Here is a 27,712-nt window from a genome sequence, read left to right as displayed (position 1 = left end):
AATGGCTGAGGGAAATTTTTAAAACAGACAGAAAATGATTTTTTTAAATGAAGAAATCTTAAAATATCAGGAAGGAAGAAAGAACAACAGAAATAATAAAAATACCAGTATATACAATAGACTTTCTTTCTCCTCTTGGGTTTCCCAAATTGTGTTTGAAGCAAAATTATAACATTGCTTCATGTGATTATCAATGTATGTAGAATAAATAAATAGAATTATCAATTATATTATAAAAAGGAGAGGGATGTAAAGGGAGGTAAAGCTTCTACACTTGACTTGAACTTGTAAAATGTTGAAACCAGACTGTGATATTTTATATATGTAAATATTTTATATGTATATAAATTTTATTTTATATATATGTATGTGTGTATGTGTGTGTGTAAACTATCTAGAGCTACCACTAAAAAAATCTGTACAAGGAGATATACTAAAAAATACTATAGATTAATCAAAATGAAATTCTAAGCAAATATTCAGGCAACCCACAGGAAGGTGGGGAAAAGAATAAAAAGCAGAGGAAACAAACAGAATTATCACTGACAATCATGTTAAAGGAAGGCAGAACTTTTAAAAATTAAAAATTTACTCAGTAATAGTGATTTGCAAATTGTTTGAGGATTCCTAATGAGATGTTTTAAATTGCAATCTGGACTTCCTATCTTATCGAAAATCTGAGTTTAAAAAAAGAGCACAGAAAAATGAATAGATTCTGCTTCACTTATAAAATATAAACATTAAAATTTCACAGGCTCAGATCTTAACTTCAATTTAAGTTTTACCAAATAGTCTAAAGGCCCATGTCATTGTCACTAGGCTCAAATTCAAGCTTGCAGTATTATTGATTCTGCCTATCCACTCAGAATTTATTTTGTTAAGTATTCACTTTATTTAAAATATTCAGAGCTAAAAAAATTAGACAGAGCTGTTCCTGTTTAAATCTGTAAAGAAGGCAAAGTTTTAGAAACCTGTTATATTGCACTGCCTACCCTGACAGCCCCCACCCATAGTGCCCCCTCTTCACCTTAGGGTATTGCTGTCAACTCTCTAGGTTGGAAACCAATTTGATCAACTAATCCCTGAGATAAAATGTTATCCCAGTATGGGTTTAGGAGTGATTCCTCCAGGCATATTTACATTTTAATAAGAGGCCCTTAAAGTCCCAAATCTGCTAGATGTGAATATGTCTATCTGTACCATGCCCAGCAGGATAGGTTGTGGGGAAAATCGTCTCAGTTTCAGGGCTCCCTGGGTCTCTTGCAAATCCTTCTACACAGATTGTTCTCTGTGCTCTCCAGTATAAAGCACATCTCAGCTAACAGAATTTTAATGAGATAAATGAGAAGCAGGATAATGTAGAGGAAAGAATACTAACTTTGGAGTTGGGAAAACTCTTAGATTTGATCCTGGTCAATCAGGTAGCCTCTCTAGCCTCAGCTGGCTCATTTGAAAATGGTAATCTTTAGCATCCTCCGATGCTATGACACCGGGATTAGAGTTGAAATATATCTTCACAGCAGATAAGTGCAAACAATAATAGTACTCCCTCCAAGAACGCATTCTAAGACCTGATGTAATGCTCCACATATTTTATCTTTTAAATATTTTTTTTCTTGGAACACCTATCTTCTTTCTTTTTTTCCTTCAACTTTTAAGTTCTGGGGTACATGTGCAGGATATGCAGGTTTGCTTCATAGGTAAACGTGTGCCATGGTGGTTTACTGCACAGATGAACCCATCACTTAGGTATTAAACCTAGCATGCATTAGTTATTCTTCCTGATGCTCTCCCTCCCCTTACCCCTACTCCTACAGGCCCCAGTGCGGGACACTTATTTTCTTAGAAGACAGATAAAGTGTTGCTATGATAATTAATTGCAATTACCTCACATTGAAATATCATGAGATATTATGAGAAACTCATAATCCAAAAGACGATAGCAGACAAAGGGAAAAGCTAGACTCAAACTCGTGAGTCAAGAGGATGAAAATTGGTTTTCTTTTGCCTTCCGTTGTCTTTCCCTTCCCTTGTCTTTCCTTTTTTTCCCCTCCTTCCTTCCTTCCTTCCTTCCATCCACCCATCTTTTTTTTTTTTGACAGTCTCACTGTCGCTCAGACTGGAGTGCAGTGGCCTGATCTCATCTCACTGCAATCTCCGCCTACCGAGTTCAAGCCATTCTGGTGCCTCAGCCTTCCGAGTAGCTGGGATTACAGGTGTTTGCCACCACACCTGGCTAATTTTTGTATTTTTATTGGAGACAGGGTTTTGCCATATTGCCCAGGCTGGACTCAAACTCCTGGCCTCAAGCTATCTGCCTGCTTCAGCCTCACAAAATTCTGGGATTACAGGCGTGAGCCACCGTGCCTGGCTTCCTTTTTTTTTTTTTTTTTTAAATAGAAGGAGTCTTGCTACATTGGCAGGGCTGGTCTCAAACTCCTGGCCTCAAATGACCTGCCTTGGCCTCCCAAAGTGCTGGGATTATAGGCGTGAGCTACTGCAGCTGGCGTTTATACTGAAAAGTAGTATAAATGTCCTTTTTAATATTCCCGTATCATTTTTATACTTATCAATGGGGTATGCAGCAGTAACAAAAATTCAAGTAAGAGGCAGACTAAATCAATCACCTAATTGAGTTAGATAATTAAAGAAGATGTCAAGGAAAAATACAACAATGGAATTCTTGCACAAATACTCATTATGTCAAGAAACAATCATGAGACAAGGAACCCCCCCTAAATATTGATATTTCCAACATGCTCATGCCAGGAACGCTCTATGATAGAAATGTACCCTCTTTTTCTCTTCATTCCCATAAATCAAACTCACCTTTCCAGTGTTTTCCACATTTTACTAGCCCTAAGAATTACCTGGAAAACTTGTTAAGACCAATTCCTGGGCTGTTTTGGATCCTCTACAATTCTAAAAAAGGGCACAGAAATCTCTAGGTCTCATACATATCCTCAGTGATTACTATAAGGAGAAAATCTTGGAAACACTGAGTTTGATAAATGAACACCTGCCAACGTATCTCACTAATAGACAACATTTTCAGGAGAACAACAAAATCATCTAAATCTAATAATCATTGCTCATAGTTATTGATTTGTTACTATATGCCCAGAACACATGATTATCTCTTATAATCTTTATAATTCACATTTGAAATTGTTTTTACTTTATCCACGTAATATTAAAACAGGGAGACTGAGCCCTGAGAAGTGCCCTGCCAGGTCACACAGCTAATAAGACACAATGCCAAGGAAAACTGGTAGGTGATAGTTCCAAGTGTCTTTCCTACAGCTTTCAGGTGACATTTCCAGTCAGCCCCTGACACGCTTCAAGTTTAATGCACCTATAGAGTTGAGACATGATGGGCTTGGAACTTAAGAAGCTGGGCTGACTGGTGACATATTACACAGCTCTGGCTGTGCACTCAGGATGGGATGTGTCTTAGGATTCTTCCTATTCTTGTGATCAAGGTTAGAGAGAAAAATTAAGAAGATGGGAGTTGTGTTTTTTGTTTGTTTGTTTGAGATGGAGTCTCCTTCTGTCACCCAGGCCGGAGTGCAGTGGTGCAATCTCAGCTCACTGCAACCTCTGCCTCTGGGAGTCGTGTTTTTTGTTTGTTTGTTTGAGATGGAGTCTCCTTCTGTCACCCAGGCTGGAGTGCAGTGGTGCAGTCTCAGCTCACTGCAACCTCTGCCTCCAGGGTTCAAGCAATTCTTGTGCTTCAGCCTCCTGAGTAGCTGGGATTACAGGCTCCCGCCACCATGCCTGGAATTTTTGTATTTTTAGTAGAGAGGGGTTTTCGCCATTTTGGCCAGGCTGGTCTCGAATTCCTGGCCTCAAGTGATCCACTCACCTCGGCCTCCCAAAGTGCTGGGATTATAGGCATGAGTCACCACGCCCAGCCCAGAAGATGGGAGTTTTTAACATGCACTAGAGGCCAATGCCCTGGAAATTCACTTAAAGACAGACAATGCCAGATGATTTCTCTGTGGCAGACTTCTCTGCTCTGAGATGTGGCACAGACTGCCCATACCCACCCAGTAGCATGTCTGTAAATCAGAGATCTTGTGAGGCAGGCATGAGGACAGCTTTCACAGCAGCAATGACAGCAGTGTGGCGGGGAAAGCGTGGGTTATTTAAGACTTATGATGAACCTCTTTTTTCCGCTATAAAGGACATTACTGAGACAACTAGCGAAATTTGAATAAGGTGTGTAGATTAATAGTATATGTGTTAATATTCTGATTTTGATAACTACGTTTATGTTAGACAACATCCTGTTTTTAGGAAACAAATGCTGACTATTTAGGGGTAAAGAGACATACATCATGTTTACAATTTACTCTCAAATGGCTCAGAAGTGTGTGTGTGTGTATGTGTGTGTGTGTAATTGGGGAATCTGAGTGAAAAATATTTGGGAGTATCTTTAATGTTTCTGCAACTTTTATGTAAGTTTTAAAATATTTCAAAGCCAAAAGTTAAGGAATTGTACCAGAAAGCTATAATTAACTATTTTCTAAGAGGCAAATTTAATTGTAATTACATACATACATACAGGAAAGAAGTCTGGAAGAAAGAGAAAGGAGAAAGGGAAGGGAAGAGGAAGGGAAGGAAAAGCAGAGAAGGAAGAAAGGAAGAGAGGGAGAATCAGAGAGAGAAAGGATGAAGAAGAAATGTGGGCTTTGGAAATCCTAATAAAGCCTATCAATTCAATGGCCAACTCTGTTATTTAGTAGTAGTTGTGTGACCTTGGTCACACTCCACAATTACTCTGAGCCTCCATTTTCCAGCCTATAGATTGAGACAATAATACCCTCTTGCAGGGTGGTTGTGAACAGGGAAGGATATGACATCTCTAACAACTGGAGCCTTGATGACGGAAGAGGGGTCAGGGAACAGGGGCAGGGTCTTGCCTCCTCTTTTGCCTCCCCATTGGCTCTTGGCCTACCCCAGAGACAGAGGCAAACACATTTGTGAATGAGGTGCCTGTTCTTCCTGCTCCTGAGGAGCAACACCCCCCCTAGGCTGCCCAGTGATTTCCAGAAGACAAAGGAAGCCTTAAACTGACATGCTTAGAAGGCTTCCAGGGTTGCGTACTCTTCCATTACTTTTTTACCTTCAAGAATTTGATCAACCACTTTAAATGCTTCGTCAACATTTCCATATTCCAGTTTCCTTTCTGGCTCGAAGAAGGAGTTGTGTTGTATACTTTCCTAGAAAGAGAACAGAAGAGTGAGGCAGCTTGGGCAAGAGACCCTGCCCCACGGCAGCAGACACACCCCACTGCACATCCTCTGAGCAGGGGTTGTTTCTCCCTTCACCTTGTGGTTCCGTGCACTTTCTCCATGACCCTGGTGAGCCAAGCTAAGAATCCAACTGCAGAGAGACTCCCCAGTGAGGAAATGTAAATGTGCCTGCTGAGTCTGAAGAAATAATATGCACAGAAAAAAGCTGGCATCTAAGTGATCCCAGAATGAAACTAGTATTTTCCAGGCAGATTATTGTCTTCACACCACAATCCATTTCATGTAGCCAAGGCCATATAGCACAGGGCTTCAGAGCCTGGGCTCTAGACCCAGTCAGCATTGTGCACATCTTTCCCACTTACCAGCTTTGACTGTGGGCCTATCGCTGCACCTCTCTTATCATTGTCTGTAAAATGGAAGTAACAGGTGTGCATATAGCTCTAATAGGATCGTGGTTGGTGAAGATAAAATGAAATAAGACGTGAAGAGCTTATATTGCATATAGTAAACACTCAATAATTGCTAGTTGAAGAGACTCTAGTGATTGGGATCATGGTGGCTCTGCCTGCCAGCCCCCCATTCCTTCTTTGTGGGGATAAGCATTTCATTTGCACAGGGCAGTAGAGCACCTGGGACCTCCAGCTCTGGAAGTAAGATTTCAGACAAGCCCTCTCTGGGTGCTGGGTGTACAAATCCATTTATATGCTGGCTCCTATTGGCTCTCCCTGGGTGCCCAGTAAAGGGGTACAGTGGTGCACATAACCAGAGATGTAGTTACAATAACATAGGTTGGTTTTTATCTATTCCTGAGAATTTATCTTGCAGTAATCCATGTGTCCACTGGCAAATGTGGTGTGCCAGCTCCTGCTGGCATTATCTACTGTGGGTTATTGTCCATCCATGAAATTCCATTCTGTTGGTAGTTGGGATTCTCTTGTCTCTGTTTCCTTCTGGCTACCAGTAGGTGTCTAGACAACACCCCTTAGAGGGATGTGCTATTGTGATTCTGCCATTTCCCGCATTCAAAAACTGGATTGGTTTGTTTATAGCACCAGTGGGGCCCAGGTTCTTTGACAGAGTGTTTGTTGATTGTTTTTGTTACTGACTAGCTATGTAACCTTGGGTAACCCTGTCTTTTAGTTTCCCCATCAGAATGGGGATGAAAATAGTTTTTACCTCATAGGATTGTTGTGAGCATTTAGTAAGTTAATGTGTGAAACTGACCTAGAACCATGTCAACCACACAGTGAGCTCTGTATAGGTCTTAGCTATGATCATGTTGTTGTTGATGATTATTACTCAGGACAGATTCTTGTAGGGAACACATTTTTTTCCATTATGGTCATCAGCCTTACCCCTTGATTCAAGAGTTTTGATCGTTGCCCCATTCAATCTACTAAAAACTCAAAAAGCATGCGCCAGATTAAATCTTTGTGATAGTGACAGAGATATATTTGTTTTTGTTCTATTTTGATTGATAACACACTTCCTATTGGAATCTGTTCATGTACTTTTCTTATTAATCTAAGATTAAAGAGATTCCAGGTTGGAAAAAAACCTAGGTTTTATAAATCCTATTTTTAAAAGTTTAATCTTTTCCAACTTCACTGGCTGCTTGCTCTTTGAGTAACTTTGAGCCAATTTTCTGAATTTTTCTTAGTCAGGAAAGTGATAAAAGAACTGTAATGTATAAGGAGAGGGGCATATTTCCCTGCTCTAAACTTTGATTAAATTCACTCTGATCCAGTTGATGATCTTTAGACTTTGAGAGCTTAATCTCTGAACACAATGTGAGGCAACTCTTTTCCACAAAGCCAGAGCTTTTATCTGATGCTGGGATTCTCTGGCAGACAATCACAAGTCTGCTGGTTGAAGTGGTGAGGGTGAGGGGAGTGGCATCTATTATATTTGCTTATTGGGGCTTTTATTTGGCTGGAAGGTAGGAGGAGCGGAGAGTAGATATTTAGCCCCTGATATTGGGCAAAGATTTATAAACAAAATATTGATGAAGTATTACGTAAGTAATTTCTAATAAGTAATTCTAACTCTCCAGCAAACTTCAGGGGACAGAATATATGAAGCAAGAGCAGCACGCAACATGTAAATGAAAAGGGCCTGAGAAGGGAACAGAGTGTTTGAATTTGAAACTGGCCAGGAAAATTTGGGAGGCCTAATCACACTTTGACTCCAATTAGACTTCTATATTTTTGTCTTTTTAACATGATTTTATTTTTATTTTAAAATGTAAGAAAAATTCCCAGAGACGAACTCTATGTTCCTAAGCATCAAGCAGCATGGCAGGAAGCACCCCCAACACCCAGTTCTCCTGGAGACACTGATCATGCCCAGGTCATTTCCTCAATTCTGCCTCAGGTCATGCTGGTCACCCAGAGAACAACGTGTTCATTATGCTGTGAAGCTAATATTGTGTCCCAGAGCACATGCAGCCTGTATGGACTGAGTCTTATCTATTTACGCTGCCTCCCCAGTGTTCATTCTTTCATCATTCAGGAAATTATAAGAACCAATGGAATGCATGCAGGAGAACACCCTATCATTTCATGGAGATGAGTCTTACAGCCTTTATAAATTTTCAACTCCTTTCTAAAAATCAGCATAGAAAATGCAATTCTCCAGTTTAAGTTGCCAAAATACCTGTAGGCATCATACGACTCATCTCTTGAAAAATCTAAAAATCGTGTCTCTGACACTAACTTCATGGAACATCCCGTTGGTCCTCACCATGTGCCTGGGTGAAGGTGGGTAAAAAGTCATAGAGTGGATCCACTTTCCTGGACATCACTGGCTCCTATCCAGCATCCCCTCCCCTTCCCCTTTCCAAACAGGGCTCAGATTTGTTTCAGTTTCCTACACTCCCCTACATAGCCCACTTACTTTAGAGAAATCTTACCCCAACTCCTACCCCTAGAAGTAACCAACAGCTCCTCCATTCCTCTGCCAGTCATTAATTTGGAGATGGATATGTGACCTAAGTGGCTTAATTAGGCTGGATCTCAGGATTTGTGCTTAGAATGCTGGGGCAATAGGGTTCCTCTTACTCCTTGAACATGAACAGGGAAGTCCGGGTTGTCCTGGCGGCCATCTATGTGACCACAGGAATTGAGCCTGTATCATGGGCAGCAGAGAAGAGCGGCAGAAAGAAGCCGTGTCCTTGGGGAAATTGTTGATACTGAGACTCGTTAGAGGTTAATAAAGTCCCTGTGCTTTGGAGGCCACTTTGAGCCACATTTTCCTGTTACGGTAGCCAAAAGCATTTTAACCGATATTTGTTCTGGCTCCCAACTGGCACCACCATGGAACTCGTTACCTCGATTGTTAGTATCAACGGCTCCAAGTCTTGATAGACAATCTTCACTCGCTTAGCAGCTCGCTTTGCCTGAACCTCAGAATCGGCAAGCACGGCACAGACAAGCTGACCCACACAGAACACCTACGACACAGAAAGACCTTTGTTGTCAAGGAGGGCAGGCATCAGGTCCTCTCTTATTCATTTTCTTCCTCCCTCCTAGTACTAGATTACAGTAGGGCTAGGGCTAGATACACACAGATGTGACCTCTCCACATCTGTCCATGACTATAACCACAGCTGGCCTCCTGACCCGAGGCACTGGGGGGAAGTTTAGATCCTTGTGCTGTATCAGAGAAGCAGAAGTGATGCTGTCTTGAGGACAGCAGGCTCGGGCTCCAGGCCAAGCCTATGAGGCTGTGTGAGGGCCAGCCTGTCCCATGGCTTGACGTGTGGCTGTCACACGACAATCAGAGCTGTTCTGAGAGAGGCAGCCTCTGCCTTCATGGACAGGCAGGACCAGGAAGTCACAGCTCATCTCGACCAGAGAGAAAAAGGGGGTGACCTGGGAAGGGGAGTCCCCTGTGACAACAGAACCCTGATGGTGAGCACATCTCTCCTCACAAATTGTCTTTTCATGAAAAGATGTCCTAGCCAAGACGTGACCAAGCAGACAGCATCCCCTTCCTGGGGGGGTTGGCGGCTAGGATTATTCACCTGCAGGTGGGGTAGCTGGACTCAGGAGTTCACACAGGGACCAGAGCAGAAATTTAGATGGGGAAAAGAAACCTTAAGACTTGAGAAAGGTAAAAACAGTCTGGACTGGAAGAAGTCACCGTGATTGCTGAGTTCTCTCTCCTACCTTATGCTGTGATTCACAATTTCAATGTAATCACTCATTTTAAAAATCAACTTTAAACTATTATGTCTTTTCCACAATGAACATAAATTAGTTTTATCATCAGAAAAAAAAGGCATTAAAAACATAAAATCTAGCATGAACACACAAAAAAAGTGTGTTCGTTGGAGGAGGGCAGTGAAGGACAGAAAAATGAAACAAGAATGGTAACATGTTGATAACTGTTGAAACTGGGTGATGGATCTATGGGGTTCATTGAATAATACTGTCCCATTTTTGTGTGTGCTTACAATTTTTACAATGAAAAGATTTTTAAAAGCCACTAAGTGCCATAAATGAATGTTTTAAAAAGCATTAAACCAACAAAGGCAATCATTCACAATGGCACTCCAAAGACTCCTGATTTTGCTCCTGTGACCTGGCACATAGATGTGGTCCCTGAGATACTTAAGATCTTCATAAGCACACCTCAAAGAGCAGGTACTAGATCATGCAGCCAAGATCAGTTTCACTTGTTTAGTAAACATCTACGCAAAGGGCTTAAATTCTCACCATCTCTGCCAGTGCTACACAGCCCTGCTTCGGGGGAGTTTCAACCTTGAGTTCAAACTCTCAGTCATCAAGCTTTCATTTCTACGGACGATATCTTCAAGGGAGTATCTTCCAGGGAGAGCCAGAGGAAGGGACTGTTTCAAATTATGAAGCCCTTTTGGGTAAACACTGAACTGAGCAGTCTGAATTATGCAGAAAACCTGCTGACTGCTGTTCTTGCTGTAGCCAAAGTTTTTTTTTTTTTTTTTTATTATTACACTTTAAGTTTTAGTGTACATGTGCACAATGTGCAGGTTAGTTACATATGTATACATGTGTCATGCTGGTGTGCTGCACCCATTAACTCGCCATTTAGCATTAGGTATATCTCCTAATGCTATCCCTACCCCCTCCCCCCACCCCACAACAGTCCCCAGAGTGTGATGTTCCCCTTCCTGTGTCCTTGTGTTCTCATTGTTCAATTCCCATCTATGAGTGAGAACATGCGGTATCTCCTTGTGGTTTTAATCATTTGTAATTTTCACAAGGCAACAATGTTATCACTATACCTCTACTCATTCACCCTGCGATGTGTGAAGCAGTGTGTGGAATACACAGATGAATCAGACATGGGTCCTCACTCAAGGAATTTATACTAGGTGGAAGAAATATATAAGACATCGAAATAAACAAGCTTAACACAAGATAGAAAGTACATTAAAGGTCACTCCGTTTTCTCCTCTAGACTTTAAGCTCCATGAGAGTAGAGATCATACATATCTTGTTCAGCTATGGTGATCAGACATCATAGATGCTCACATTTAAAAAGCCCATTTAGGCTGGGCGTAGTGGCTCATGCCTGTAATCCCAGAACTTTGGGAGGCCGAGGCGGGCAGATCACCTGAGGTACGGAGTTCGAGACCAGCCTGGCCAACATGGCAAAAACGCTCTCTACTAAAAACACAAAAATTAGCTGGGCATGGTAGTTTGTGCATGTAATCCCAGCTACTCAGGAAGCTGAGGCAGAAGAATCGCTTGAACCCGGGAGGTGGATGTTGCAGTGAGCCAAGATCATGCCACTGCACTCCAGCCTAGGTGACAAACAGAAACTCCATTTCAAAATAAAATAAAATAAAATAAAAAATAAAAAGCCTATTTAACACATGGAAATATAAATGAATCAGAATAAATTGAGAGAGAGAGAGAGAGAGAGAACAAACACTACTTCTGGATTGAAGAATGAGAAAAAAGACTTCATGGTGTAGATACCACTTGCACTTGTAGTTGAACTTTGACCACACTGAGACTGGGACAATAATAAGGGCTTCTCAGGGAAGGGATTTCCATATAAATGTTGTCATTAATCCATCTTCATTTACCCATTTATACCATTAGCAACATGCCATCTCACTATTAGAAAATGTAAAACACCAAATAATCTTTTATATAACTAGTTAATGTCTTTACTTATACAGAAAATGAATATATTTGAATTCATTTAATATTAGAATATACTTTTATAATAAGCATTCTAAGAATACTGGAGTCTTTCATGGTGTGCCAAATTAGATGGTATCTTTAAGAAAATATGAAGCACCATTAACTGAGAAGTTATTTTTCAAATAGAAAGCAAAAATGCAGTACCTTATCTGTCGCCAGAAATTTCTCAGCTTCGGTAAAAAAGCAGAAGGAGTTGACGTCACCAAGATGCTCTGCTGTCATGATGTCCACCACACCGGGCATGCTGAGAGCTTCTGACAGATCAATAGACCTAGATGATATACACAGCAGAGCTCCTTAGAGTGGCCATAAAGGCCAAGAACACGGTTAACTGGAGAATAAGATATGAGAGAGGTAAGAACTGTCCAACAGTCTCTGCCAGATAATTGGGAAAAAATTCTTGGGACAATGAAGTTGTAGTAAATCCTACATTTCGATCCCGTTTCACCTCTGGTCTGCATTGGATATCACCAACAAATAGCCTATTTCTTCACACCATTACTTTTCACTAATGTGACTTAGATGAAAAGACAATCATTTATGCCCATTGAGTAAGAATTTTATCACTTACACAATCTTAGCATGAGCTCTTGAACTAGTCACAAAAGTCAAGAAAAATTCCTGGTCCACCAGAGGCATGTCATCACAGTAGATGGCCTCCCCCGTGGCATGCTTCACACCAGAGAGATGCATGATGGGGTGGCCAATTGGGTCTTCAGGATGCTGCTTTGGGCCTATATTCTGTTTAATAAATAACCAAAATATACTTTTACATTTCTATAGAGAAAGTAGGAATTATTATTATGCACATCTCCCATAAGAAGGTAGCTATATAATTTAGACTCAAATCAGAACACTTTTGCATATGAAAAATCACTATTGGGCTGAGTGCAGTGGCTCATGCCTATAATCCCAGCACTTTGGGAGGCTAAGGTGGGCAGATCACTTGAGGTCAGGAGTTGGAGACCAGCCTGGCCAACATGGTGAAACCCCATCTCTACTAAAAAAATAAATAAATAAATAAAAATTAAAAAAAAAATAGCCAGGTACAGTGGCGCATGCCTGTAATCCCAGCTACTCGGAAGGCTGAGGCTGCAGAATCGCTGGAACCTGGGAGGCAGAGGTTGCAGTGAGCCAAGATCACAGCACTGCACTCCAGCCTGGGAGACAGAGCAAGACTCCATCAAAAAAAAAAAAAAAGTCACTATTAATAACACCAAGACAATAAACCTACTACAGTAATTCAATAAGCCAACTAGTATGTCAATCCATGATGTTGTTCTTATTTTTCACTTTTTTTGAATGTAGACCCCAAACATCTCTATTGGAAATTCCATTTGTGTAAGTAAACAAATTTAAATCTTTCTTCTTGATAATACAAAATTATGTCCTCTTGCTAATGCTTATGTATCTCTTTAAATTTTATTATCAAAATGACTTTACTGTTTCTATATAAGCATGACACATATAATATTTTACAGAAGAGTATGATGATATCGTGACTATATTTGTAGAAAATACTGAGGGTATTACTTCAACCAGAATAGCCTTCTTTTTTTCTATTTTGAGTGAGGAAATATAAGAAATAATTGGCAAAACTCTTAACTTAGACAATCCCGATAGAGAATGAAGCCAAAGGGACTTGCAATTGGAGTAATGATCCACTAATGTTGCTCTTTCTTAGAGCCCCATGGAGCAGAATGTCTTGCTGGTGGCTCCGTAAATACCTTAAATGTGTTTCATTAACCAAAGCAGACATAAATCAGCACAATGTCTGCCCTGGTGTTTCAAATATGGGAATTTATGGCTTTCCCAGTCGGGTGTGTATTGTGAAAAGAATTGAAGGTATGAAGAAAGAAGGAGAGCGAGTGAAGAGACAGACATAAGGCCAGGGTGAAGGCTGTGGCTGAGGAGTGGACTGCTAAGCCCTGGCGGGTACCCCCATCTGTAACTCACTGTGTCAACATTGCACTCGGTACTGGGACTGAGGCCAGACTCCCAGAGGCTTTCTCTGGAAGACCTGGGGGTGAGGGGCATGCAGTCATGTTGGCCAGGCTGAAGTCAGAGAAAAGCTATGGACACCTCCCCTTCCCATCCTACAGTTCACAGGATCACCCTGAGCCCTGGATCTTCCTTTGAGATGAGCCTTACAATACCAGGCTACACATCATATGGCAGGAGGGAAGAGAGAACAAGTCACCAACACATACTGGTTAAAAATCCTTACTGGGAGAAAAAAGAAGAAACAGGCCTATTTCCAGCATAGTGTCCTTTAAGGCATCTGAGCGGGGAGAAAAGCTAAATTCTTTTGCATTTGATTACCAGAATGTGCAGTCTGAGAAAGCCTATTCAGCACATATGAACAATAAGTTAGATACTTGAATCCATCTAAAATGGTACTTCATTTCACTCTTCACTGCAGGGTTTCCTGTTTCAAAGTCCGCCCTGGTCCAGTGCAAGTGCTCCAAGGCTCTTGCTCTATGGAACTGAAGAGAAGCTGTCTGGATCCCCCTGATTAACACATTTCCTTTTCATGCAGATGTTTTGCTTTCCTTTCTGAACATTTGGATTTAATTCATCTAATCCCACAAATGGAGGAGACCTCTGGTTATAATGAGAGCTTTACTTAAGACAGCTGTGAAATGTACAGTTCTCCAGTGCCCTCTGCTGCTCCAGGAACTCGAGAAGAGTGCTTCCCACTCACTACCCAACTACTTAAGGGCCTCAAAAAAACAAAAAACCTCTGGCTGGAGATAGAGATCAGAGATTCTCCAGGCAGGTGGCAGGGCTGGAATATCAGGAGAGAACAGCAGAGTGGCATGTGTTATTTCAGAACATGTTCAACATTGATTTGAAAATAAAAAAACCATATTGCTTTCATAATATAAATGACAAGAAGTAAAATGTCAACCAAATTGTGGCTGACAACTATGCACAGAAAGTAGTGTAATTTCTACAATTAACTTGGTATAAGACGTGTGTAGGATGCACTTATTCCTATTTTATACAAAATTTACTGTTTTGCTGCAAAATAAACACTGTTGATAAGCATTTATTGTTCTAATTTCATATTTCTTTTACTTAAATGTAAACTTCAATTTTGTAGTTAGTATAATACAGTGCATAAAAAACGGAGTATTGACTAAGTTTTTGTTTTTTCATTTTCAGTTATTGTTGAGTCATCCTGACTTTATCAGCTAGAAAGCAGGAGACTATCGAGAAAAATAATTTAGACCTTGGCCCAGGGCTCCATTAAATAAAGGTAGATATTAGGTCACGAATGTAGGGGACTAGAGAAAATGAGAGAAAAGTTTACTTATTGGGATTCAGACATGAGCACAGATTGGAGGCAGTCCCAACACTCCAGCTCTATTGACGTAGCTCACACTGCCCTGTCCTCATGGCAAAGGACTCCCCTCAGTTCTCCTCTTCCCCCTCTGCTTCGAGGAGCTGAGATAGTGATGAAAAGGAAAAACCAACAATGAGGTTCTACCAGGTGTGGTTTTTCATATGTTGCAGATGGTAGGAATTTACTTCCTCTGCAAAATATCCCCCAAAGTGCTGAGCTGTGATGCTGCTTGGGCTCTCAACCTGAACCACATTTGAGTGAAAAAAAAAATCACCCACATCTTCTTTTTAAAACCCTAAGAAGTTTTTTCAACCTGAAAAGCAAAATTCCAGATAATTCATAAGCTCAGACATTAAGGAAAGACATTCATTGGTATCTGTAATGGGTCTGGGAATTAACTGACATAACACATTTCACTGTAACCAACAAAACACTTCATCACATTGAATAAAAGTCTTTTGAAACCACGTTGTGTGAGGCCTGCCAAAAAACTGAGGAAAAATTCCAAAAAATGTCTTTGTCCTGCAGTCAAAGATATCATACTTTTTTTTTTTTTGCAGTCAGTTGTGATAAATCTACTGGTGAAAGAAGCTGTCCTCAATAACCTGCTTCTGCTTAGTATTTGGCTAAAGATACTATGGAAGGAAGAATGTTGTCTCCTCAAACTGGTGATCTTTTGAAGCTGTGTCAAAATACTTTCAAAGCAAATGAACTGATTTAGGGGAAAAATGCTCTTCGTGAGTGCTGACGTTGCTCTAGCAATGTGGATGTTTGTATGTGTGTGTGAAAAACCACAGGCAAAACAAAAACAAAACTCATCTATGTGGCAGACACATTGCATCTAAAACTTTGTTTTGCAATCAATGATAAACTCTCACTGAAGATCATGCACTATGTGAAGATTTTCCTTTTTCTTTGGATGATTTCAATATCCATTAATTTGTTGTTGTTTCTTTCTGAAGTTTATTCCATTGTCTAAGAAATATTAGGGTATTTATAGGCCAAAGGGTTCAACTATCATATTTGAAAAGAACACCGGGGAGATGGCAGCTGTTTTTAACTTTCAAAACGATCGTTTTCAATGGAGTTTGGTGCATTTTAATTTTTACACATATTGAACCTAAAACCTCAAGGAATACACACCAACATCAATGTTCATTATGACATACTATAAGCTTTCACAACTAAATCCAACAATAGATTCAGTGAACAAATGCTTTAAAAAGCACCAGCATGGCACATGTATACATATGTAACTAACCTGCACATTGCGCACATGTACCATAAAACCTAAAGTATAATAATAAAATAAAATAAAATAAAAAAAGAAAAAGAAAAAAACTGCCTTTTCATGTTCTTGACTTACTAAAACTCTCAAGGTCAAGTTTCCTGATAATAATTTCAAGGAAAAACCCACCAAATTGTATCCACTTTACCAACAGGGTGAATTCAGCCATATTTTTATGATGTGGCAGAAAATTCCATTTGAGAGTTAGGAATCCTGTTTTCTAATACTCAGCCTTCATTACGAGAGCATAAAAAGCTCTTAGTACTTACATTTGATTCAACTCTAAAATGTAACTCACAGAAAAATCACTAGGAGAATAGGGACTAAGGGAGTAAAATATCTTAACATTCAAGCTAAACAAATCAGCAGTTCTTTTTAAAAGCATTATTGAATTTTCATCAACCTCTAGGGGCTATGTCTTTTCCTCTGAAAATGAAAGCAAAGCAGCCCATGGCCCTGCCGCAGAGCGTGGCTTTATTGGACTCTGATGCCTGCAGTGCCCAGGGCAGAAAACACGTGACAAGGTGGCCAGCTCGTGCGTGTCTGTGGTACAAGGCCACAGTGCAAAGCACGTGACCTTTAAGACCCAAATCAACATTTCTTCTTTAATATTGCCACTGCTAGATTTGTCTTTAATTAAATTCTTCATTGATTTTGGAATTTTAGTTACCCCTAAAGAGGCTGTGAGTTTACCAGAGGTGGAGCTTGGACTTACAGAGCTTGAGTTTCACGGAGGGACAGTGGGAATGTCCAGGTCAAATCACTATAGCCCAGACTGTGAATTTTTAAAAACAAAAAATACCGCTCACCTGGTACTTTAATGTACTGCAGTGATGTTTGGAATGAAGATCTTCTAAAGCACTTTCATATTTGTCTGCAAGGCTAGGATAGTGAACTGGATCCTGAAAAAGTATAACCATTGCAGATATTTTAAATGGTTTGAATGCACCAGAATGATTTTGGAAGGGAGGCTAGCATGAGTCTTACTTAGCAAGCATCTCTACTCTGAAGTCTCACATGTATTAAGCACTCGCCCTATTCAGAACCCCAGAAATATAAGCAGCTCCCTGACTCAAGGACATATACTCTGAAAGGTGCATACATATTTCCTCATATTATGAATAGCCAGATGAATACAGTAGGTAACTGGCTTCCACCAGCTCTATGTTTCTTATGATTCTCTCATATACTTTCCTAAATGATATGAGGACTTACAAACTGATCCAACAAGAAGATAGAAGCTAAGTAAATAAAATGGAAAGGAAGAAAATACTTAAGCCAGGAAAACATCAGAGTCAAAGTACACCATTGCAAATAAGCATAAAGGTTCCATGTTGCCTGCCAGCTGTGTAGAAAGGGGGACACAGGCTGCATCCCTGCCGCTGCCCCACAGGGGAAGGATTCTGGTCCCCAGTAAGAAAATTTCTTAGGACTGAGGGAAGTGAGTCACTCGGTTCTTTACACAAGACTGTGAACATTGCACAGCCTAGAGCCGGATGGGGGGAAAGGCTTTCAACAATACACCTGATGGTTATTTTTTCTAATTTACATAATTTTAATAGAAAATAAAACCAGCTAGGTGCCATGGCTCATGCCTGTAATTCCAGCATTTTGGGAGGCCAAGGCAGCAGGATTGCTTGAGTCCAGGAGTTCAAGACCAGCTTGAGCAACATGGTAAGACTCTGTCTCTACAAAAAAATAAAGAATTAGCTGGGCATGGTGGTGCATGCCTATGGTCTCAGCTATTTGGGAGGCTGAGGTGGGAGGATTGCTTGAGTCCAGGAAGTTGAGGCTGCACTGAGCTATGATATCACACCACTGTATTCCAGCGTGGATGACAGAGTGAGACCCTGTCTCAAAAAAAAAAAAATTAAATAAAACCAACAAAAGCTATTATTTTTAAAGCAAGGAGGGGTATAAGACTACAAGGCAAAAGTTTTAAATTATATCACTTGAGTCACCCAGAAATTATATTAGTTTGCTACTAATTGGAGGAGTCTATAATTGGTTACCTGGTGACAATATGTCACTTATCTATGATTTCAAGTTTTCATTCTTAATAATGTGATACTACCCTTCTGGTTCCTAGTTGCTCCCACCTACACTGAGAAGATACCCTCAAAAGCAAGGATAAGAGAGGACTTTGTGTCTCCTATCTAAAGTGACCATACTAACTTCTATACCACAGGAAGACTGTTCTTGGCTTCTAGTCTGTTTTGGTCAGCTGGTTATAGCATGGGGTTTGTAAGACCAATGAGGCTCAAGTCTCCTTTGGGTCTAATGGATTTATTCAGAGAATTTTTTTTAGTTGTGTTCTCCCCAGTCAACAATCTTGTAGCTTTAATTGTTTGCCCAAAGAGAGACCAGGCAAAAGAATGCATGGATTGTCACTACTATTATTATGACTACTACTACAGATTTCCTCTGAAGCACTAGGGACCATAAGAAGCCCTTTTCCTACAATGACGCATTTCACAGTCATCTTGTGCAGTGGCTGCCATCATGGCCACCTTACGGGCTAGGGAAATGAAGCTGAATCTGGAAAAGAACACCAAACACATGAAGTCAACCTCAACATGAAGGTAATATCTCAAGAGGAAGAAATGCCCTACAGAGGAAAAACATACTCAAATCATTAGCAAGTGTTCTGAACATGATCTGGAAAAACTACCAGTCAGAAACCAAATAATTGAGTGGTGTTAAATACAAGCTTGCTCAACTCTTGGCTCTACTTGCAATTCTTCCCTAAACTCATACCCACCCACAGACAGGCTGAGGGATGCTCAGCAAGTGCATGTGTTTCCAATGTGGATTGTCTTTTTTATTCTACAGCTATTTGGTAGGGAGTCATTGCCTCTACTTTGGGTGTCGTCATAGCTCCCAGTACCGGGGAAGTTAACGTGTAACCAGTTGTTTACCATCTTTTTCAAAATCTGTGACACTTCCAGGTAGAACTTGAAGAGGAAGCTGATGATGAGAGTCCTCTTGAACTCCACCTTCCCACCTGGTGCCGAGCCCAAAAGGGAGACTTCATCCAGAACAAGCCTGCAGGCTGTATCCAGCATCTCTTCGTTCCAGCACCTGGAAAGTCCAAACAGAAGACTCCTAGCCTGACAGGATTTATTACCCCATATCTTCATCTAATGGGTAAGACAAACAGCCACAGTTTAATACAGGAAATAAGAGTACAAGCTCTGGATCAGGCAGCCCAAGTTCAAATTGGCCCACCATTCTCAAGGTGGCTAGCCCGGGTCTCGCCATGTCCTCACCTGTAAAAGGGGAATGTTAGAACCCAACTCACAGAATGATCTAGAGAAATAAATGACAACTCATATAAAATCCATAGTCCAGGAGTAACTGACCCTCATATCACTAGCACATTTATTGCATGCCAAGATGTGCTTTTAGCACCTTATGTGTATTCACTCATTTAATCCTCTCAACTGCCCTGTGAGGTAGGTATGATCACCCATCTTTGACAGCTAGGGAACCAAAGTATCAGCATAATTAAGTAAGCTGACTGAGAGCATGGGAGTTAACAGAGGGTAAACTGAGATTTTGGCCAGTCTGCCTGTCTCAAGTTTTAAAGCTCATGCTTTTAATCACTATGCTTTGTTATGGCAGCTGATACCAAGTAATGCTCAAGAGATATTAGCTATTAGTATCATCTTTAGATATAGGAAGTCAGGTAAGCAAATGCCTTTAACAATTTATTATAGAACAAACTCACATAATTGGTTTTTCATCATGGCAAATTATTCTCCCAAAATAAAGCATACAAATTTGCACTGTTGGCGGAGGGCTTCTCTGTCTGTCTGTCTCTCTCTCTCTCTCTCTCACACACACACACACGCACACACGCACACAGAGTATATAATTCCCACTTCAGAATTCACTAACATCAAGACATATGGAAATAATAACAAAATCTTATTGGAATTCCCAGCCATTAAATAGAAAGTTATGGAACACTTTTCTTCTTGTAATCACATCTCTCCACAAAAAGGGCTCCTCTAATACTTGGAGTCTAAGGACAAGTATTAGAGGAGCCCTTACCTCTAATGCCTTACCTTCCAATGAGTTTCTGGCAGGAATTCTTGGCACAGATGGTGGTTGGACCAACGCCTCCATATGAGATGCATAACTCTCTAATAATGCCATCCCCTTCTCCAAAAAAGACTCTCATTCCTGAATTGACTATCGCTAGCGCATTCTCCTGTCGCTGGGCTTGTCGGAAGGCTGACACAAATTCCCACTGAAAGAAACAGTTAAGTGGCACATGTAGAAGCACTGAGCATCACCTATGCACTGGGCAGTCTGTGTGTGTTGAGTGTCACCTACACACCGGGCAGTCTGTGTGTGTTGAGTGTCACCTACACACCAGGTAGTGTGTGTGTGTTGAGCATCGCCTATGCGCTGGACTGTATGTGTATGTCGAGTATCACATTGATATCAGATATGCAGCCCCCAGCATCTCCAAAAAATCAGTCTCTGTTGTTAAGGCCACCCAGTGTGTGGTTCTTTGTTATGGTAGCCCTAGCAAACTAATACATCCTCTGAGGCAGGCTTGATTATTCCAATGTGCAGAAGGATTCAGTAATTAGTTCAGGCCTTGAAACCAGGATTCAAACCTGACTCTATCTCATGCAAAGCCTCATGTTTTTTCCACTAAGTTCTATTGCAAATGTATTTTTAGGCTTTTTTCAAAACCTAAGATATAGGTAGAGGCATACTGTTCATGTCATATTTAGGGAGAAAGGCTTATGGAACAAAAAGCTGTTAGAAAGTTACTTTAGAGCTTCGGGTAGGGGGAGAAAGAGCGAGAATGGCAGAGATAAGGCTGGGAGTGGTGGCTCACACCTGTAATCCCAGCACTTTGGGAGGCCGAGGTGGGTGAATCACCTGAGGTCAGGAGTTCCAGACCAGCTTGGCCAACTTGGCGAAACCCTGTCTCTACTAAAAATGCAAAAATTAGCTGGGCATGGTGGTGCGCACCTGTAATCCCAGCTACTTGGGAGGGTGAGGCAGGAGGATCGCTTGAACCTGGGAGGCAGAGGTTGCAGTGAGCCAAGATCATGCCACTGCACTCCAGTGTGGGCAAAAGAGCGAGACTCAATCTCAAAAAAAAAAAAAAAAAAAAAAAAATCTCCTAATTCGAGGAATGATAGGGGCATGCGTAATACAAGGAAAAGGCAACTATTCACAAGTCTTAAAATAATGACCTCATACCACTTTCTGAAGTTGAGCCTTTATCTCCCCCATAAACACTTAACCCTTTTTCTTATTCCACCATATGCTGGAATAAACAAGCCATAGCATCACAGGTGGAACTGGGAAATTGACAGTGGGATGTTCTCACCTTCCTTGAGTAGGGGATGTTCACTGAGACCAAGATTTCTTGAGGCTTAAGATCTGCATTAGGGCACTTGCTGAGGAATTGCTCATTTAAAGGAATCTGTCGTTTTCCTTCTGTGGAAAGAAATGACACTTTCCCTGGGATCTGTTTGGTCTGTTAAACTTCCAAAACTTGGGAAGTAATTTCACCAAATACCTGAGGAAACTGGTTGTTCAGGGAAACAGGTGCTCTTCCTATGCTTAGCAAATCTTTTACCCTATAATGCATCTTGCAATGTTTCTTCTAGTCTAGGCCCCATCTCTTTTTGTTTTCCTTGCTTTCTCATCGATAAAAACATCGACCGGGCACGGTGGTTCACTCCTGTAATCCTAGCGTTTTGGGAGGCCAAGGCAGGTGGATCATTTGAGGTCAGGAGTTTGAGACCAGCCTGGCCAACATGGTGAAACCCCTTCTCTGCTAAAAATACAAAAAAATTAGCTGGGCATGGTTGTGCGCACCTGTAGTCCCAGCTACTCAGGAAGCTGAGGCAGGAAAATCACTTGAACCCAGGAGGGAGAGGTTGCAGTGAGCTGAGATCATGCCACTGCACTCCAGCCTGGATGACAAAGTGAGACTCCATCTAAAAAAATTTTTTTAAATAAAAAGTAAATTAAAAAAATGGATGAAAAGATCTCACAGAGTAGCCCAGAGTTTCGGGTAGAATAGAACCTTAGCAGTCCTCTTCCTGACAACACAATTCACTTAAAGCTTTACAAGTAGGGAGTAAATATTAATATCTCTTTTGTATTCTAATCAAGTCAGCCAACAAATATTTATTGTTTATAACCAGGAACCCCACTAGATACAGTCATGAATAAGAAATTATCTTTAATAAATTTGTATACTAGTGAGGTGTTATCTTACTTTTTTATATCTTGTTCCAACACCTGAAGAATTTTAGTTCTTTAATCAATATATAAGGAAGAGGAACAGTTTAAAACTATAACAAAATACTGAAAGCTAAGAAGCTTTTGATGTCTATATTCACATCACAAAACCTGTTTCTCATAGTATAACTTTTAAGGGGATGTTACTCAAATTGAAAACCCTGAATGCAAATCTTCCTCTTCAAGATAGTTTTGTGACCAAGCACCGTGGCTCATGCCTGTAATCCCAACACTTTGGGAGGCAGAGGCGGGTGGATCACCCGCGGTCAGGAGTTCGAGACCAGCATGGCCAACATAGTGAAACCACATCTCTATTAAAAATACAAAAATTAGCTGGGCATGGTAGCATGTCCCTGTAGTCCCAGCTACTCAGGAGTCTGAGGCAGGAGAGTCACTTGAACCCAGGAGGTGGAGGTTGCAGTGAGCTGCACTGCACTCCAGACTTGGTGACAGAGCGAGACTCTATTTAAAAAAAAAAAAAAAAAGATAGTTTTGTGGTTTAAATGATATGAAGAGTAAGTATTTAACAATGCAGACGATAGAAAACTAGTCCATATTTTTTAATGAAAAAAAAAACCCCACAAATTTACAGAGGACCAATTAGAACTTCCTAATAATTTTCAAGCAAGTTGGAAGAAGCAATAAATTAGATGTTGCGGACTTAGTTTTAATAACAAAAATCAAGTAAATAAATATAGAACGAGGCCCAGTCATTTTTCACCTGAAAAAGACCTGTATGTTTCCATCAGTGATAAATTAAGTATGAGCTCAAAGCATGATGTGGGTGCCACAACACTCCTGTACCACATGGAGAATGTCTTCAACAAAGGGACCCAATAGTTCTCAATAGCATGTAGTTCCCAGCAATAATCAGATCACATCCAGACATTAGCCAACACAAACATGTCCAGTGTAAGGTGACCAGTATGAGAAAACAAAACAAAACAAAACAAAACAGAAAGACACAGGGGAAGAAAGCCTATGCTATTAAGACAAGACTCACAAAATTTCCAGTATCCAGAAAAGCAGAGAAATTTATTGATATTATAGGGAAAAGTCATTTTCAAGACTGGACTTCCTGCCTCCCCAGAGAGAAAAAGGGATAGAAAAACAGCTTAATAATCTCCAAGTAGGGGCTGTCACTTACCTTTTGATAGCAAGTTGAGGGTACAGTTACCCACAGCCAGGATGGGATTCAGATCTGAATCTGGATGCCTGCTAATGATGTGTCCCCCTAAAGACTTTTTAAAATAATGAGTTATTTTCATTTCAGTTATGTAATCATAAAAAAGCAAGTGCTAAAATAAGGATTAAGCAAGGCTTTGGAGAACTATTTTTTTTGTCTGTTCCAAAAGAATGAAAATGTCATGATTCATCAGGGAGAGTCACCCAAGGGATGTATACCAGAGTTTACTGTCATCAGATACATACAGCCATGTTCCTGATCTGGGACCCAGCCAGAGTTCCCAAATGCTTCAGGAGAGCATGGTACATCTGTGTCTTCTCCTCTGGAAGCTTCTGGACTACATCAGCCAAAATGTCCTTCACCTGGGCTAGGCTGAGACCAGCACCAAGGGTGAGTCCTGAAATGAAGTCATTTGTAAATAACACAGTGTGATCACTGCTGACCTGAAAATGTCCATTAGCCCAAAGCTACACACATAGAATCTTTATACTGGATACATGCTGCCCTGCTTATTGGTGATGGTGGTGATGGGCAGTGATGGTGGTGATGGTGATGAAGTAATAGTAGTAATGAAGGTGGTGGTGAGGCGATGGTGGTAGGGATAGCAGTAAGGGGGTGGTGTGGTTGTGGTGATGAAGCTGCGGGTAATGGTAGAGGCGATGGCAGTGATGTAAGTGGTGGTGATGGAGGTAATGAAGGCTGAATTCTTTGAACACTCACTCTGTCGAGTATTATGTTGAATACTTTAGATAATCTTAAATCTGAACATACCTATGAGATATTAATAGCCCCATTTCACAGATGAAGAAACTGAGAGTTAAGTAACTTGCCTAAGATCTGACAGCTAATATATGACATTGTCAAGAGTTAGATTTCAGAGGCTGTACTCCAAACCCACATTTCTATTGTTTCTTATCATTGCCATTAAATCAATTTCCTCTACAGGAGTAGAAAAACCAGTCTGTAAGTTGTTTAATACATAAACTTGCTACTGTGGTTTTAAAGAGCAAAGACTGTGTTATATTCATCTTTATCTTCTGTCCAGCACTTAGCACTGTATCCTTCATTGAATAGTTGTTACATTTCTCTGACATTGCAGACAGAAGAAGTTCTTCAGTAAAAACTGAACTATTCAATTAGTATTTAGATTAACTTTAGAGAATTCTTCCCTCAGTCTTCCTCCAGAATGTTATCATTCTTTTTTTTTATGCTTTCTGTCCCCATTTTCTTTTTCTTTTATTTTACTTTAAGTTCTAGGATACATGTGCAGAATGTGCAGGTTTGTTACATAGGTATACATGTGCTATGGTGGTTTGCTGCACCTATCAACCTGTCATCTAGGTTTTAAGACTTGCATGAATTAGGTATTTGTCCTAATGCTCTCCCTTCCCTTGCTCCCCACCCGCCAACAGGCCCTGGTATGTGTTGTTCCCCTCCCTGTGTCCATGTGTTCTCATTGTTCAACTCCCACTTATGAGTAAGAACATGTGGTGTTTGGTTTTCTGTTTCTGTGTTAGTTTGCTGAGAATGATGGCTTCCAGCTTCATCCATGTCCCTGCAAAGGAAAGGACATGATCTCATTCTTTTTTATGGCTGCATAGTATTCCATGGTGTGTCTGCCACAGTTTCTTTATCCAGTCTATCATTGATGTGCATTTGGGTTGGTTCCAAGTCTTTGCTATTGTAAATAGTGCTGCAATATACATAAGTGTGCATGTGTCTTTATAGTGGGATGATTTATAACCCTTTGGGTATATACTCAGTAATGGGATTACTGGGTCAAATGGTATTTCTGGTTCTAGATCCCTGAGGAATCACCACACTGTCTTCCACAATGGTTGCAATAATTTACACCCCTACCAACAGTGTAAAAGCCTTACGATTTCTCCACAGCCTTGCCAGCATTTATTGTTTCCTGACTTTTTAATAATCACCGTTCTGACTGGCATGAGATGGTATCTCAGTGTGGTTTTGATTTGCATTTCCCTAATGATCAGTGATGATGAGCAGCACATCAAAAAGCTTATCCACCACGATCAAGTTGGCTTCATCCCAGGGATGCAAGGCTGGTTCAACATATGCAAATCGATAAATGTAATCCCTCACATAAACAGAACCAGTGACAAAAACCACATGATTATCTCAATAGATGCAGAAAAGGCCTTTGATAAAATTCAACATCTCCTCATGTTAAAAACGTTCAATAAACTAGGTATTGATGGACCATATCTCAAAATAATAAGAGCTATTTGTGACAAACCTATAGCCAATATCATACTGAATAGGCAAAAGCTGAAAGCATTTCCTTTGAAAACTGGCACAAGATAAGGATGCCCTCTGTCACCACTCCTATTCAATGTAGTATTGGAAGTTATGCCCAGTGCAGTCAGGCATGAGAAAGAAATAAGGGTATTCAAATAGGAAGAGAGGAAGTCAAATTGCCTCTGTATGCAGATGACATGATTGTATATTTAGAAAACCCCATCATCTCAGCCCAAAAACTCCTTAAGCTGATATGCAAATTCAGCAAAGTCTCAGGATACAAAATCAATGTGCAAAAATCACAAGCATTCCAATACACCAACAATAGACAAGCAGAGAGCCAAATCATGAATGAACTCCCATTCACAATTGCTACAAAGAGAAGAAAATACCTAGGAATACAATTTACAAGGGATGTTAAGGACCTCTTCAGGAAGAACTACCAACCACTGCTTAAGGAAATAAGAGAGGACACAAACAAATGGAGAAACATTCCATGCTCATGGATAGGAAGAATCAATACCATGAAAATGGCCATACTGCCCAAAGTAATTCACAGATTCAATGCTATCCCCATCAAGCTACCATTGACTTTCTTCACAGAATTAGAAAAAACTACTTTAAATTTCATATGGAATCAAAAAGAGCCTGTATAGCCAAGACAATCCTAAGCAAAAAGAACAAAGCTGGAGGCATCACACTATCTGACATCAAACTATACTACAAGACTACAGTAACCAAAACAGGATGGTACTGGCACCAAAACAGATATACAGACCAATGGAACAGAACAGAGACCTTAGAAATAAAACCACACATCCACAACCATCTGATCTTTGATAAACCTGACGAAAACAAGCAATGGGGAAAGAATTCCCTTTTTAATAAATGGTGCTGGGAAAACTGGCTAGCCATATGCAGAAAACTGAAACTGGACCCCTTCCTTACACCTTATAAAAAAATTAACTCAAGATGGATTAAAGACTTAAATGTAAAACCCAAAACCATAAATACCCTAAAAGAAAACCTAGGCAATACCATTCAGGACATAGGCATGAGCAAAGACTTCATGACTAAAACACTAAAAGCAATTGCAGCAAAAGCCAAAATTGACAAATGGGATCTAATTAAACTAAAGAGTTTATGCATAGCAAAAGAAACTAGCATCAGAGTGAACAGGTAACCTATAGAATGTGAGAAAAATTTTGCAATCTACCCATTGACAAAGGTCTAATATCCAGAATCTGCAAGGAACTTAAATAAATTTATAAGGAAAAAACAACCCCATCAAAAAGTGGGCAAAGGATATGAACAGACACTCCTCAAAAGAAGACATTTATGTGGCCAAAAACATATTCTTATAAGAAGAGAATCTCTGTGTGTATTATAATTAGGAATCATTCTTTTTCTGCTTGTCTGCTGGGCAAGGTAAATAAATTGATTAATGCATCTTAACTAAGAAAACAGGGACTTGAGAACTCACCATTATATGCATGGTTTACAACACTCAGTTCTTCAATTCTATCAGGAGAAATTATAACTGGGTGAAAGACGCCTTTAAATTTCACTTCAGGCCCTAAAGGATCAAAAAAAATCAATAAGACTAGAATAAAGGAACTAACTGCCTTTTAAATTTGAAATTATTATTAAACTAATATCTTTAAATATCTAAAAATTATGTATCTTTCTGTTCATCTGTTTATTGCCAAATCACATACAGAGAGAATGGCTGGATAGATTTTCATCAAACTTGGAAGACTCTGGAATTGTCAACCTTGAAATTTGGGCCATATGGCGTACTCAAAATTCTCTCTGGGAAGACTCTAGGGGCTGCTCCTCAAGCTGAGCATACACTGGATGCAACAGGAAGACCCTGTAGTGGTTGTTTAA

The 27,712-nt window shown here is 40.3% G+C and overlaps 1 protein-coding gene across 2 annotated transcripts in view; it reads right to left on the bottom strand.

Annotated features, from left to right (window-relative positions):
- Positions 1-27,712, bottom strand: part of AOX1 (aldehyde oxidase 1) — a 91,580-nt gene that overhangs the window by 44,618 nt on the left and 19,250 nt on the right. For both annotated transcript variants that reach the window (XM_024243048.2, NM_001132268.1), the window contains 11 exon segments: positions 27,306-27,398; positions 23,806-23,957; positions 23,522-23,615; positions 21,452-21,561; positions 20,163-20,347; positions 19,011-19,173; positions 16,902-16,994; positions 12,027-12,196; positions 11,600-11,726; positions 8,587-8,709; positions 5,129-5,225 (listed from right to left, as the gene is read on the bottom strand). In XM_024243048.2, coding sequence (XP_024098816.2) covers positions 5,129-5,225; positions 8,587-8,709; positions 11,600-11,726; positions 12,027-12,196; positions 16,902-16,994; positions 19,011-19,173; positions 20,163-20,347; positions 21,452-21,561; positions 23,522-23,615; positions 23,806-23,957; positions 27,306-27,398 — 1,407 coding nt within the window.

The sequence above is a fragment of the Pongo abelii genome, chromosome 11, assembly GCF_028885655.2.
Source record: "Pongo abelii isolate AG06213 chromosome 11, NHGRI_mPonAbe1-v2.0_pri, whole genome shotgun sequence".
NCBI lineage: Eukaryota > Metazoa > Chordata > Mammalia > Primates > Hominidae > Pongo > Pongo abelii.
Note: the sequence above shows the minus strand (reverse complement) of the source record. Positions and strands in the feature narration are given on the sequence as shown.